At 36.8% G+C, this 15,616-nt stretch overlaps 2 protein-coding genes and 1 pseudogene across 8 annotated transcripts in view; 1 reads left to right on the top strand and 2 right to left on the bottom strand.

Moving 5' to 3' along the window:
* Nucleotides 1-15,616, bottom strand: part of RABGAP1 (RAB GTPase activating protein 1) — a 174,759-nt gene that overhangs the window by 64,947 nt on the left and 94,196 nt on the right. The gene's annotated exons all lie outside the window — the stretch shown is intronic.
* GPR21 (G protein-coupled receptor 21) lies at nucleotides 2,959-5,484 on the bottom strand. Its single transcript, XM_077968057.1, has one exon. The coding sequence runs from the start codon at nucleotides 4,877-4,879 to the stop codon at nucleotides 3,830-3,832; it is 1,050 nt and encodes a 349-aa protein (XP_077824183.1). The 5' UTR covers nucleotides 4,880-5,484; the 3' UTR covers nucleotides 2,959-3,829.
* On the top strand, nucleotides 5,778-9,994 carry LOC144334874 (small ribosomal subunit protein eS25 pseudogene; annotated as a pseudogene).

A 15,616-nucleotide genomic window follows, 5' to 3' on the forward strand; every position in this document is an offset into this window, starting at 1 on the left:
GAGCCAGAAAACTGGGAAAGGCTGAAAGGGAGACAAAGCAATATCACACAGAAAGTTTCTTTCACCAAGGATTTCTATAGTTCCTTTGGCCTTGTGACCTATTTTACAGAGCTTTATCTGGATCCAGAGCCAAGAAGGTGTGATCCAGCTCCATACTTGCTAATCCATTCTGTGAAAAACTGGCAACTTGAAAGCACTGCCTGAAGCTCTCTGGGCTGAAGCTACAGAGTTTCCAGGAGTAAAGTTATCTAACCATATAGAGGACTCAAATTACCACATTAATCTCTTGATACCAAAAAGAGATATTATCTGTTATTTAAAATCTAAGTGTGGGGGAACACATCATGATGTATGATGTGTAGACATGTAGAAGAATGGCAGATACAAATAACAGTAATCATTTTTATTTGCAAAGCACTTTACAATTTACAAAGTACTTTCACATCTATTATCTAACTCAAGCCTCAAACTAACCCTATGAGGTATGAAGGGATCAGTATCTCCTTTTAGGATAAATTAAGCATTTAGAGAAGTGACTTGCCCTCATTTACAAAACTACTTAATTAGAAACACAAGCCTACATTTTTTTACTCTCAGTTCCAACTTCATTTTTACTATATGATGCCCTTTTGTCATGCAAATTTTGAAGAAAGGCCAAATGACTCATTTACAGCCATAAGAAATGTCCACAGTATTTCCAAGGTCTGCAACATAATATTAATAATATATACTTTTAATATAAATACTTATATTTAGCTTTTCTTCAACCTGAAATGAAAAAAATTATACAAAAATCAACACACAAAATGATTTATGAGGACTTCAAAAAATCTCAATGCCACCATTTTCCCATTCTTAAATTTCCCAAAATTTGCTCATATAACAATAAATTCTGGCTTGCTGATAATTTCACCAACCACTTATGAAACAAAAACACAGTCAGTGAAATTAAGACAATTCCTATACCAAGCCACCATGCAGATTTTTCAAACAAACCTGAAAAGCTGAGGAAACCCTCCTAGAAACCACTCTACCATCTGGGCCATCTGGGAGTCTGTAACCCTGTTGCTTCATTTTCAAGTTCAAGGAGGTGGGCAATGCATTTATGGTATAAAAATTCAAGTTTTCCCAATCCTTAAAATACTGAGACCATTATTCAAGTAAAAAGGAAAAGCCATTATAAAAGGTTTGAAAAGAATTTATCCAGTAATAAAGCTTAAAGAAAACCTTTTCCAAAATGGAATTCTGAGTAAGAGTCGACAGGCCCATAAAAAAATGCAAATATCCAATCTAGTGTTAAGATAATGCTCTCACTAAAGTAGAGCACAGTAGTCCATCTGTAATTGCTTTTCAACTCTAAGAAGGGGGGAAAAACACTTTCACTGAAATCACTGCATTAAAAAATACAACTAGTTTACAAATATAACATTAGTATAAGCCTACTTTAAAATTTACTATGAAATAATTTCAACATAATCACCAAAAGTATGTTTCCTCTGATACCAGTCACATGCCATATAAAGTTAAACGAGTTATCCTGTCAACGCCATGGTAACTGATTCTAAAAATACACTTTTTTTGAAATCAGACTGGTATTTAAACTAAATGTCATGAAATGTTGCATTAAATATGCCAGGATGAAAAGATCAGTTAAATATTAACTTTCCAAACACATCACACAGAAAACACCCCCAGTCACTGAAGAAGACGTTACTGTGTCCAGGAGCACCTCCTCTCTCCCAACACATACACACACAACAAAATGAGATCAAACCTACTGATTTAACATCAATTTTTCAACAAAAATTAAGTGTTTAAAATCACCATATTTTCTAAACTAAAAATGCATAAGCAAACTGCAAATGTGAACAGGTTACATTCTCTAACATATATGAAAAAGGTAAATTTTGTTTTTTTAGATCTGTACCACTTAAAGGGGAAATGTTTACAATACAACCATTTTTCAGAATCCAACAGAAAAGGTTTCCCATTTGAAATGGCAAGCCATTTCTAACATAACTTGGAATTTCAGTATGAGTTCTAAATTTTGAAACAGCTTAGAATAAAATTTGCTAACACTAAACATAAAGAGCAAGCAAGCTTTTGGGAAAAATCCAGAATCTGAAGTTTGAATGTTTATATAATGCTTAGTCACTTAAAATAAGAAAGTTTAAATAGAACACAACTGAGGTTAAAATCAAGTTGATGTCTAAAGCCTAAAATCATAAGAACACTGGCATCATGATGGAAAACCAAAGCTTATCTGCCTGCTTTATAAATATCCATGTCCTTTCTTGGATTCAGAAACCCACTTTAACCCATGTTCCCCGGGTTTCTTCCGTCTTCCATCTCACTGAACACCATTGTCGCATTCAGATTACAACCTCTAGCCAAAGGCAGAGATCAAGTAAGTCCCCTGAAGATTTCCAAAACATTAAAGCCTGCAGAAAAGTAGAGGAAATACTTTCGTGCTTGGAGCTGCTGGAATTCCTTCTCTCCTTTTAGAAAAATAAACCTCTTGCTCTGAAGATCATCACTTTTAAGAACAAACATCACTACTATATACAAACACATAACTCAATAATAATTCTATGAAGAATAGTAAAATCCTATAGGTTTGCTAGTACTTTGGCAGGGAAGAAAAAAAGACTATTAAGAACTGTATGCCAAAGGATTTTTTTCCAGAAAGAGAATAGCAATAAGAGACTTAAGAGTTTCCCCTTCCCCTCTTCAAATGTGGATTCCTTAGCACTAACTGAAAGAATACTTTTCAAAAATAACTAGTTGATTCCATTTAACCACAAAGAAAATGTCTCAGCTCCCTTATATTTTTAAAAAACAATCAGTATACTATGGGATACTTTCTGACTCAGTTGCTTATGACAGATACCCTTCTCCCTGATGTTCTAATATTTCGGAAGTCTTTGAATAGAAAGAACAGACAATATTAAAGACACATTTTTGTACATAGTCACTGTTATAAAATGTACAGCCAACAGCCTATCACTGAATTATTTTTTAGCTTAAACACATTTTGCCATAAAAGATAAATCTAACAATTCAGATATTCTAAATATAGACATAACACAAAGGCACAGGCAAAAATACTACAACATGATCACTTCTATGCACACATATCTTTAGATCTCTGTGAAGTATGGCACAAAAAGTAGCACAGTTTTTCATAAACTGTATAATTTGATTGCACTTTTGCTTCATGGTTCACTGTAAAATTCTAAAATTAGTGTTTATGTGCTCACATTATTCACCCTACTGAGAATTCTCTCAAGAGAATAAAACATAGAACATTTGGCTTTCTAAATGACAGTGTTGAAACTTGCAGTGTAGTTATGCTTTGGCATACATAAAAAATAATTTCTAAAACCTTTTAATTTATATTTTACTATTCCCTGTTAGAAGAAATCAATTGCACATGAAGCCTAAATAGCTGGAAATAACCCACAAAGTGACAACAAAATGATGACTTTTTAAAATGCTGACGCTTTTCACACTCAGGTTCAGTCATGCCAGCTGGAAAGAGGTGTTAGATATGGCTTTATTCATTCTAAATCTGAGAACTGTAGTCATTTCCAAGACATTTCAAAAATTGAAAGCAACAGCAATTTGTCTTCATGATCTTAAGTCTTCTAATTCAAAAGCACTTTTGAAAACCATTTCTACAAACTTAGAAGGTATCCGTACGAATAATTTGCATGCTATTGCTTAGAGTCAAAGTATTCTGTCTCAGATTTCCTAGTGAATGAGGAATACTTAGAGATAAAACACACACACACACACACACACAGGGGAACCCCGTAACTGAGCCACTTCAGATACGACATCCATTAAGAGGGCCTTTGCTTCTAACTGTGTAAGGGTCGTTGGCTGTAGTCTGACTTGCACAAGAAGTACACATAGCCCCTGAGAGGCGCTTTAGTCCTCTTTGGAATACACTGTTGGAGAGACTATAAATGACACAGTTGCAGAAACTGTTACTAATAGCAAGCCAGGTGGTCAAGAAGGATGCGAAGCGGTTGCTGTGGCCAGTGGAGCTTTCCAACAAGAAGTAGATGATATATGGCAACCAGAGGATGTAAAATACACTAGTGATTCGAAACAGGACCATGGCATAGCGCTTATCAGGACAGGCCTGCACTTCCCCAGTCTCCCCACTCTGGCTGCTGAAGCGGGCTTGCCTTTCGCTGATTTCTTTTGTGTGCTGTTGACAGATGCGGAAGATGTTGAAATAGGTGAAGCAGACAATAAGGGCTGCTGGGGCATATAACATCATCACGATGAACAGGGTGAAGTAGGAGTCAGTGTGCCAGGATTCCGCACACCACTGAAACACATCTCCATGATATCCAGGTTTGCCCCAGTGGAAAAAGGAAGGCAGGAAGACCAGGGTCGAGTATAGCCAAATCAGGAAAATACACAGGCGTAGTCTCCAGGGTGTAACCAGAGTATTATAGGTTAAAGGTTTAGTAATGGCAATGTATCTATCAATGCTGATACAAGCCAGAGAAGCCATGGAGACGCTCTTCAGAACTGATACTACGAAACCAAATATCTGGCAAGTCAAGGACTCCTCTACTGGAAGGGGGTGATGGAGGAGTGATAAAGAAGGGACCAGGCAGCTCACCCCAACAAAAAGGTCAGCATATGCCATAGTCTGGATAAAATAACTTGTAGTGTGATGGTTCAACAAAGGTGCACAGTGAAATACAAAAATCACAATGATGTTGCCAGAAATAATCAATACAGTTAGAAAGACAATAATCAATACTTCCAAAAGGCAAAAATTGACAGTTTCCAAATAGCCAAATGCCAAGAGGCAAAAAGGGTGGCTGCTCTGATTACCATCCAAGGTGGAGTTCATCTTGAGCTCAGGAGTGATCTGTCACTTCATGCTGCCGCTTGGCTGCTGCCAACAGTTCAAAGAAGCAGCTGCTGTCATTGCGGTCAGCTTTGCATGTGTGTAATAATGCCAGAGGAGCCTTAGTCCCCAAGCTCCCGATGCTGCTGCTCTGGTGCATTGCCTGCAGTGCAATTCCCCTTTAAATCCTTCCTGGAATAAGGAGAGCCAGCAGTAGTTGTCTGGCCAGTCCCAGACGTGGCCATAGCGCCAGGTTCACCATACACATAGCACCAGGGGAGCAACGTAAACTCTGGGGACAACGTCTTCAGGCCAAGTGAGGGTAGGGGGAAAGGGTAGAAGAGAAGGGAAGAAGATTAGGAGCTTCAGCAGGAGTTGTAATGAGTCTCCTCTGAACAGCTGATAGAAGAAAAGGAGAGAGCATTTTACATTTCACATCCAATGCCCTAATCAAAGAACCTGGCTAGCTCAGGCTGGCATCATCCCTCCCACTCCACCCCTACTAGCACCACTATTCATGGCTACCCTCAATAGCACCCCACATAACTGATCTGTACTGTATAGAGGAGCAGCAGCAACATCAAGCTTTCAAGATCAGCATAAAACAAAACCAATCACAGTCAGATTAATTTACCCCCATTTCCTTTCATTTGAGACTTGGGGGAAAAAGGGAATTTGCTTATAATATTTATGAAAACCTTTCACTACAATTACCACTAATAAAAATAGCCAAAATAATTTACTTTCTTCATTGATTCCAATATAATATTTTGCCTCTTTGAAAACATTTCAACAGAATTTGCTGTTTAGTTCAATTTCAGAATGTTACCTGTAATTCTGCATGCTGCAATCCAAACAAAAGCCACAATACATCCTTAACAGAAAGCCTTGCAAAGCAGGAATGTGCTTCAACTCGCGTACTGCAGAACTGAGACACGAAGGGAGGGGATAAAGGAGTAGGAGGGGAAACAGGGAGAAGAGGGGGCTTGGGAAAAAGAAGAAAGGGGGAGGGGAAAGAAAACGCCTGTATGTGCACACACTCCGGAATCTTTAGCAACTAATTGGAATTCATCGTCAGAGAGGTGCCCCCTGATTTCCAGATTGCACAGTGTGGGAATGGCTTGCTATGCCTGCAGTGCCTCATTTGAAAGCTGTTTCCTCGTCTGTCTGGAATCCCCCTTTTAGTAGATAAGCAGAATTCAGGCTGCTAGCAAGGAGAAGGGGCAGGAGCAGAACAGGGTGTCAGGAGTTAGACTGAAACACACTGCCAGAGTGGTAATTCCTATTTTCTCATGGCATTTTCCCAAAGAACAAAGAGCAATATTAAAGAAAGGAAGTATATTAACCTCCTTTAAGTGTATGGCATATGGCAACTGACAATCATAATTCAGCTGCACAAGAAGTTCTAGCTAGAAGGCTATTCACCATTAATTTTGTCTCTCATGATTCACTGAATATTGGCCAAGAAACTTTAAAATCACTTTTTCAAGAGAAAAGTAAAGTATTTCCCATTCTGAATACTACAGAAATAGCACAGAGAAATTACATTGTTCCCATATTTGACACTACCCTATAGTTTTGAGATACATTTCTTGCTTCTAATTTGCTGAGCAGTATACAAGAATACAAACAAAAGATAGAAAAGTAAATGTACCTTCTTCTACTCAGGCATGGATATTACAGGAGGTTTCATGGTACAAATAAGCCTTTGTATCTTAGAATATACAATCTTGTTTCTGCCTATTTAAAACAATGCAAACTGGGATTATATTGTGGTTTTCCTAGTAATGTCATAAATGATGACAATTTTCAGGTAACAGAGTTGGGTGCTATGAAAATGTGTAATTTTAGTATTTAGAAGGATTAATTGAAAGTATCCAGCAGAGTAAAAGACAATAAACAAATGCTATCATTTGAAAGCTTTCCAAGAGGTAGGCAACTGAGTAAAATGTGTGATCCAACTTTCATTTTTAATTCATTTTATACACATGCTTTCTTATTACAGACAAATGGCCACCCATAATCAGAATGCAATGAATTACATTTTAAATCTGAAGCAGCAGCAGTTGTCTGGCCAGTCCCAGACGCGGCCATAGCCCCAAAATAAAAAACCTATTTAACCATAATCCTGACAGTAATATCTGACAGGTCTTACTGGGAAACAGAGCAAAGTGTGTGGCACAGTAAAAAGACCAATAACATCGAAGGAACAATAATCAGGTTCAAATTCTTGCTCTAAAATAACTTACCCTCTCTTAAGCCTCTGTTTCATCATTTGTAAAATGAGAACAACACTCCGTACTTCACAGGGTTGTTGAGAAATAAAGTATATACAAAAGGCTTACCAACACCTAGCACAGAGAGGATATATAACTTTACTTACTTTCTGCTCCTACAACTAAAATAGCCTTCCTAAAGAGCCAGTGTTTTCCTGCCAATCATGTTGAAAATGTTAAGGCTGGGCTCCTCTGAATCCTGAAGGGCCCGCTCTTACTGAGGCTATACAGTTCTAAGTCATACAACAGCTATCTGAATACACTGCTGTCACACATTACTCAAATACATTGAGGCTATGCACATACAAAGCACTGAAGGTAGCTGTTAAGGAATGATGACACGGCGTCAATTATTCCCTCAACACAAATAATTTCTCTGCCTAGGTCTCCAGCCCTGACTTCACTCCTAAGCTCCCTTTTCCATCTACAATTTGCCTGCTAGTTACACATCTTCCACCTAGATGTCCTGTAGAGATTTCAACCACAGCATGTCTAAAATCAAAAACTTCCTACCAAATAAGCCTCCGTATTTTTCCGACATTTTCCCAGGCGCTCCAGTATGAAACTGAGGAATCATCTTGACCACTCTCTCCCTCAAAGCACTGTTCTTAGTCACCAAGTCCTGAAAATATATTTCCACAATAGTTCTCAAATGCATTTCCTCCTTTCAGTTTTTAATACACTTACCACGGAAGATAATTACCACCTAGACTTATAGTTTTGTTCATTTTTCCAATTTTTTCATTTCTGCCTGGTTAAATATCCAAAACGTACATTTTATTATTGTACCCCATTGTTCAAGAAGAGTCAATGGCTCCCTTACTGCCTTTCTAGTCTGATCTCAATTATTTTACTTCCTCCAAATAACTTGCCCTCCAGTCAAATCAGATTACTTCTTATTCTATACACTTGCCATAGACTTTATTTTTAAACGATATTTACTGAGTACCTTAATAAATGCAGAATAAAGGAGTGATTTTCGAGAGTTACTAATGTATTTCAATAAATAGAAAAAGTATTCACCACAGTTAAAAGTCTAGGCTTTTCTACTACTACTTGTGAATTTGGGCATGTAACTTATTCTCTCTGTGTTTCCCATGTATAAAACAAGACAGTTACGCTGATAAAAACAGACAATACAATGGCTGAAAATTTGAAAGAATTAAAAATTTATTAAATTGCAATAAAACTACAAGCTGTTACATTACTGTCATTAGTACAATAACAGTTATTTCAACTTTGTTTCTATTTTAGTGAAACCAGTCTAGGAACTAAAATCAAAATATTCATTTAAGAAACTTAAAAAAAAAAAAAAGCCCAATAGCCTAATAAATCTAGGCTTTAACCATAACACAGTCTCATTCTAGTGTTCTACACCACTCTAGGAAGACTATAGTTAATATTACAAAGTTTCAAATAGCTAGAAGGAGGTTACTGAATGTTCCCAACACAGAGAAATGATAAATGTTAGAGATGATGGGTATGTGTACAATTACCACGATCTGATCAGTATATACTATATGTATCAAGACATCATTATATACCTTATAAGTATGTACATTATATACTGATTAAAAAATACCATAACAAATAAAATAATGTAGTTTCATGATATATTCTCTCTATATTTACTTTGAAGGCTGAGTAAGTTTCTGTATATATATGACTAAAAGGAAATACATTAAAAATCAACACTATTATTGGACGGTGGGATAACAGTCATTTATAAAAAATCTTTCTTCTTTACAGCTTTCTATATTTTCTGAATTTTCCAATTTCTATATACCCTCAGAACCATATTGATTTAGCAAGATAGAATGATGCTGGGTTGAAGTTCTCTACTTCATGGGGCTCTGTTCCCCTTGTTCTTATGCCATCAGAGCAACACTCCTTCAGTCTTTGGTACTCAATCTAACTCAAAATGGACTCCCAAAACGTCAGTTAAAACCTCTTACAGAACAAGAATATAATTACGAACTTACCGATACTTAAACATTTCATTGCTAGCTAAATATTTTCTGATCTGCAAACACACCAACTTCTATATGGTTCAACCTAATAAAATTAAAACAACTTTAAAAGCCAAAATAATTAAAATAACAAAATGACAGACTTAAAAAGCAGAACAAGAAATGAAATGTACAAAAAAAGGAAAAAACCTGTTCAAATTATATTTCTTTTTCTCCCAACCTATTCAGAGACTTAACTACTTGTAGATGAGAAATGATCTCAGTTCTTCAAATTCCTAAGTTTCACCTTTGGGCATTAGTGTCAACTATCACTTATTATTTAGTAAAAATGAGCTTCACTTTTTGTCCGACATCTTGGCAAGGTTGCAGTGTTCGCCACTGCTCTCCGAGCTTCATGACGCACCCAAGGACTACAAGAAGAAGGAAGACACCAGAAAGTCAGCCAAGAAAGACACAGACCCAGTGAACAAATGTGGGGGCAAGGCCAAAAAGAAGAAATGGTCCAAAGGCAAAGTTGGGGACAAGCTCAATAACTTGTCTTGTTTGACAAAGCTACCTATGACAAACTCTGTAAGGAAATCCCCAACTATAAACTTATAACTCCAGCTGTGGTCTCTAAGAGACTGAAGATTTGAGGTTCCCTGGCCAGGGCAGCCTTTCCGGAGCTCCTTAGTAAAGGACTTATCAAACTGGTTTCAAAGCACAAAGCTCAAGTAATTTACACCAGAAATACCAAGGGCAGAGATGCTCCAGCTGCTGGAGATGCATGAACAGGTCCAAGCAACTGTACATTTGGAAAAATAAAACTTTATTAATTAAAAAAAAAATGAGCTTTAAACTGATTATCATATTATAGTGCAGCTGATGTGAGTTTATTTATATAACTGTCATTCCAAAAATGATTTGAGATACTCTGACTCTTCTTTTATTTCTCCCTCTCCCTCATCTCCCACATTCATTCAGTTATCAAGTGAGTGCCAAGGATTCTACCTCTGAAATCCTCTTAAATAGCATCTTTTTCCCCATCCCTTTGCCACCACACCCCAATCCAAGTCGAAATTATCTCTTGCCTAACAGGTCTCGCTGCAATTATTCTTACTCCACTCTAACCCAAATAACGCAGTGATCTTTCTAAGCCTAATAATACAGATAATAAGCAAAAAAATATATAAAAAATATTGTTATTTACACTTAGTATGGAATATGAATTATACTAAGTATTTTCACACATTATCTACGTTAATTCTAACAACTCTACAAATAAAATACGATTACTGTTCCATTTTACAGATAAGGAAACCAAAGCCTATGAATGTTAAAGTGTCCAATTTCAATGGCTAGAATACAGTAGAAGTAGGATCTGAATTAAGACAATTTGCCTTTAGATGGAAACCACTTTGCATATTGCCTTATAAACTGGAATATATAACCTGCCTGCTTAAAATCCTTCATTGGCTTCTATTGCCCAAAACCTTAAATATGCCTTCTGAAGCTTTCAAAGATCTGCTCCCTATCTACCACCTCTCTGGTCTTATCTTCATTCATACTCTATGAAACTGCCAAGCTTTTCCTCACCCTTGAGCACATGCTGTTACCTGTGACTTTTAAGACCACGTGTGCTATATAGCACCTTATCCCACCCCAACTATCCAACCCCTGGCTAATTTCTGAACAAGAGACCTTTTAGAACACTTAGGTAAGAAATCCTTCATGTCATATGCAGTACAGAAGTATGTATTCTTTCTTCTACAACTCCCATGCAACTTTATGACTGTTTATAGTTAACTGCCTATTTCCTCCATTAGATTGCAGACTTCCTGAAATCAGTGAACAAGTTTATTTTATTTATGGGCATATCCATGAGGCCTACCACAGGGTTGGCACAGGGTAGGCATTCAAAATGTATTTTTTATTGAATAAACAATGAATGCCCAATAAAACAAAAGGCAATTCTGCTTTTAGGTTGAAAGATCGTTCAAGTAAAACCCCAGTATGGTAACTGTTTAACTCACCTGTAATTATTAAGTCGAGGCATATGAAATTGCCTATTTGTGGGTAAAAAACTGTTGAATAGTAATTTTAACACGGACAAACCAAATATGTTTCCAGTCTTGTAATTCAGGAAACCTTTAGAACTCCCAGCAAGTATGACTTGCGTAAACTCACACGAAGAAAAATAACTTCACAGGGATAAGATACAGGGCTTAAAATTATGTTCACAAGTAATAATTTAGAGGGACCTACTGCAGCAAATGCTGTATGACAGCAGACAATACAGTTCTAACATCCACCAGCCACTATTTTCATGTAGAACAAGACAGCAAGAGTGCTCAGTTGTGAAAAAATGGAATTATGGCCTATTTTGGAGGGCAGGACTCAAACACACTGTCTGATTTTCCAGAATGTCACAAAGCTTAAGGAAAAATCAACAGACTACCTCAGCTACCTCAGAGAAGAGGAAATGAAGTGGCAGAACTGAAACTAGTATCCAGGCTTCCTCCTCCATCGCCAACATTCTTTTTTGCTAAATCGATCTCCTTTTATTGTTGGGTATCCACAGGCAGATTCTTATGATTAAATATTATTCAATTCTTACCTATTACAAACCTACCAGACAAATTATTAATTAAAAAGTAAAACAATCTGCTTACTAATAACATTATAATTGAATAAATTATTTTTTCCAGACTAGCAAAATGTGGCTGGGCCTCCAGGGATTCTTTTCAACAATTAGAAATGTAAATATTGGTTGGCAGGGCACGGTGGATCACGCCTGTAATCCCAGCACTTTGGGAGGCCAAGCCGGGCAGATCACAAGGTCAAGAGATCAAGAACATACTGGCCAACATGGTGAAACCCCGTCTCTACTACAAATACAAAAATTAGCTGGGCGTGGTGGTGCATGGCTTTAGTCCCAGCTACTCAGGAGGCTGTGACAAGAGAATCACTTGAACCCGGGAGGTGGAGGTTGCAGTGATCTGAGATCGTGCCACTGCACTCCAGTCTGGCAACAGAGCGTGACTCCGTTTCAAAAAAAAAAAAAGAAAAAAAGAAATGTAAACATTGGTTATATGAGCTTGCTATTAGTTTGCTTCTGGATAAAAGCTTGCTGTTAGTGGCAAAAGATTCTTATCACTGAAGTTGAAACTAGAGAAAATGATGCAAATAAGTTTAAGAAAAGATAAGCAAGGCCAATTGGATAAAGGAAAGAAAAACATCAGAATAGGTTGCTATTTCATTATTCTCTCATTATTAAAATGATCTACTGAAGAAGCAGTTTGTTGTAAATTTTTGCTACTAAGCACTGAATTGCAAGGAGCAAAGCCACCAACACAGAAGGCAAAAAATAACCATCAGAAAGAAGGGACAGAAGAGGATTCTGGAACCTGGAAACAAGAAAGTGCTTTTGCTTCCCCTTCATTTTCAACTCCAACTTATTTGATTCACAAGATCCAAATAGCTGTAAGAATTACAGGCAACTGGAGGTAAGAGAAGCCATGAGAGTCCCTGTGGATTACTTATTAAACTTTCTTCCCTCTGAGTCTGACAAGTTCTACCTAGAGGCCAGGGTTGAGGAGCTCTTAATCAAACACCAGAAGACAAAAGACTACTGGGGTGCTTGGTCTATAAAAATTTATCCCATGAAGCCAAGGGTAGTAGTTCAATATAAGAAGTCTATCATATGTTGATAGATTATGTAATTTACTCCATTAACAAATTAAAGAAAATTAGTAATAGTCCTGAGAAAGCTGATAAAATTCAGTAACATTCCTAATAAAAAATCCAAACCAGGGATAGAAGGAAACCACTTAAATGAAACACAAATTATTATTATTTATTTATTAATTTATTGAGATGTAGTCTCACTCTGTCACCTGGGCTGGAGTGCAGTGGCACTATTTTGGCTCACTGCAACCTCTGCCTCCTGGGTTCAAGCGATTCTCCTGCCTCAGCCTCTGAGTAGCTGGGATTACAGGTGCCCACCACCAGGCCCGGCTAATTCTTGTATTTTCAGTAGAGACGGGGTTTCACCATGTTGCCCAGGCTGGTCTCGAACTCCTGACCTCAGGTGATCCACCAGCCTCGGTCTTCGAAAGTGCTGGGATTACAGGCGTGAGCCACTGTGCCCGGCCAAACACAAATTGTTTATCAAAAAAAAAAAAAAAGAATATGTTTTCCAAAAGATTGAAAAACTAAAACCATTTTAATTAAATTCAGGAATTAGACAGGGGTGCTAGTTATCACCATCATCATTTAACATTGTCTTAATGCTTTTATAAAATATAAAGACAAAACCAAGAAAATTTAGTAGGCTGTATAAACATTGTAAAAGAGGTGAAACTGTTTTTACTGCTGATATTATTACACGCCTGAAAATCTCAAAAGATGACAATATAAAGTTAGGATAATTAATCAAAATATTAAGAGGCAAATAGAAAAAATGTAAAAATCACTGTCTTTTCTCTATTGTAGCAGTTAGCACCTACAAACAGAAACTGACAAAACCATTCCATCTGCTGTAGTGCAAACCCGCTAATTCTTAGGAACTGGTTTAACAACAAAGCCACAAGATCCCTATGAAGGCAATTCAGAATTCTTGAAGGCAAAAAAACAAAAATAAAAACAAACAAACAAAAAACCTGAATGAACAAAAAGACATACTGTATTCTCACGTGTTGAACTTACACCCTGAACTGGTATGTAAATTAAATGCAATTCAAATAAGAATCTCCACATAACCTTATAGGGCGGTGGTGGTAGTGAGATTGAATAAAAGGTTTTAAGGTTTTTATGGCAGACTAAATTTGCAGAATAGTCAAGTAAGGTATGAAATAGAAAACAAAAAGATTTGCTTTCACAGCTATCAGAAAGAATACAAAGCCTCTTTAATCAAAACAGTGTGGGGACAGGAATATGCAAACAGATAATACAGAGAACAATCTAGAAATCAATCCCAGTATATATGAGAATTTAAAATATGACAAAGATGGTAGTTCTACTGAGTAGGAAAATAGGAGCAGCACAACTGGTTATCCATCTGGAAGAAAGTAAAATCAAACTGCTTTCTCATGCCACATACAAAAATAAATTCCAGATGGATTAAAGACATAAAAATTAACACATAGAATAAAAATCTTGCAAGAAAACGTTGGAAGCCACATTTACAAAATAGAGAGATAGAAGAGGCCTTAACCAAGAAACAGTTTTCTACATAAAAATTGAAAACGTCTTGTATGGCATAAAACCATAAATAAAATCATTAAAAAATACATGTATAATGCATATGAAAAGGATTAGTAAACATAATATATGGAGAGTGTTTAGAAACTGTTATCTTAAAAAGACTTCATAGATAAATGTACAAAGAACATGAAAAGGTAATTTATAGAAGAGCAAATCATTCACATTTACTGGTAACCAGAGAATTGCAAACTAAAGATATGGTAGGCCAGGCGCAGTGGCTCATGCCCGTAATCCCAGAACTCTGGGAGGCCGAAGTGGGAGGATCACGAGGTCAGGAGTTCGAGACCAGCCTAACCAACATGGTGAAATTCAGTCTCTACTAAAAATACAAAAATTAGCCACGCGTGGTGGCGTGCACCTGTAATCCGAGCTACTCAGGAGGCTAAGGGAGGAGAATCATTTGAACCCGTGAGGCAGAGGTTGCAGTGAGCCAAGATCGCATCATTGCACTCCAACTTGGGCAACAGACAGAGTCTTCAAAAAAAAAAAAAAAAAGCTGGCATCACTTACATCTACTGATAGTAAAAATTAATAACTAATACTGGTTGAGATATGGGGCAGCAGGTACTCTGCTGGTGCAACTATATGCAACTACATTGTTGGCAGAACTGTGAACTGTCACATCTGAGTGCACTGCACAGTATCCGACACATACTTAGTGCTCAAAAAGGTAGCTACTATTATTGTTCTATTATTATTTCCCTTCTAGATCCCTACTGAAATTTAAAAACCTAAAAAGTTTTCACTTTAAAAAGCAAAACAGGAAGAAGAAACTAACTCCATTGCTTACTGAAATAAGAAACACCTTTAAAAGCATACTATGTATTTTATGTGACTAAAAGGTCATTTGTCCTTGGGTTAAAAAGGTATATGGAAAAATTCCCACATGTACCCCATACAAGACAGGCTTGACAACTAATGCAAGACGATAACACAGACATTAATCAGTTTTGTTTGCCAGGTTAATTTTTTTGATCTTCACTCTATGAATCACATCACTCTTTCCTGCTCTAGTCTTTGAAGAAGCTAAGCAAAAAAAAAATCTTGAAAGTAATATTATATGCAAAATTTCAGAACACAAAGCATATTATCTGGCAAAGAAGCCATGTTCAGAATAAATACTTTCTAGAAATTAGTAGGGTGTATATATACATAAATATTTTCTAAATAAGTGTAATATGTACAAATCCTGCTGTGTGCAAGATGTTTAGTTTTATTCGTAATAGCTAAAATTGGAAAAAATCAAACGT

Source organism: Macaca mulatta, chromosome 15, assembly GCF_049350105.2.
Source record: "Macaca mulatta isolate MMU2019108-1 chromosome 15, T2T-MMU8v2.0, whole genome shotgun sequence".
In the NCBI taxonomy this organism is placed as follows: Eukaryota; Metazoa; Chordata; class Mammalia; order Primates; family Cercopithecidae; genus Macaca; species Macaca mulatta.

Bases quoted from the DNA above. Each gene is read 5' to 3' on its own strand.
- GPR21 (XM_077968057.1), bottom strand. From the start codon at position 4,879: ATGAACTCCACCTTGGATGGTAATCAGAGCAGCCACCCTTTTTGCCTC.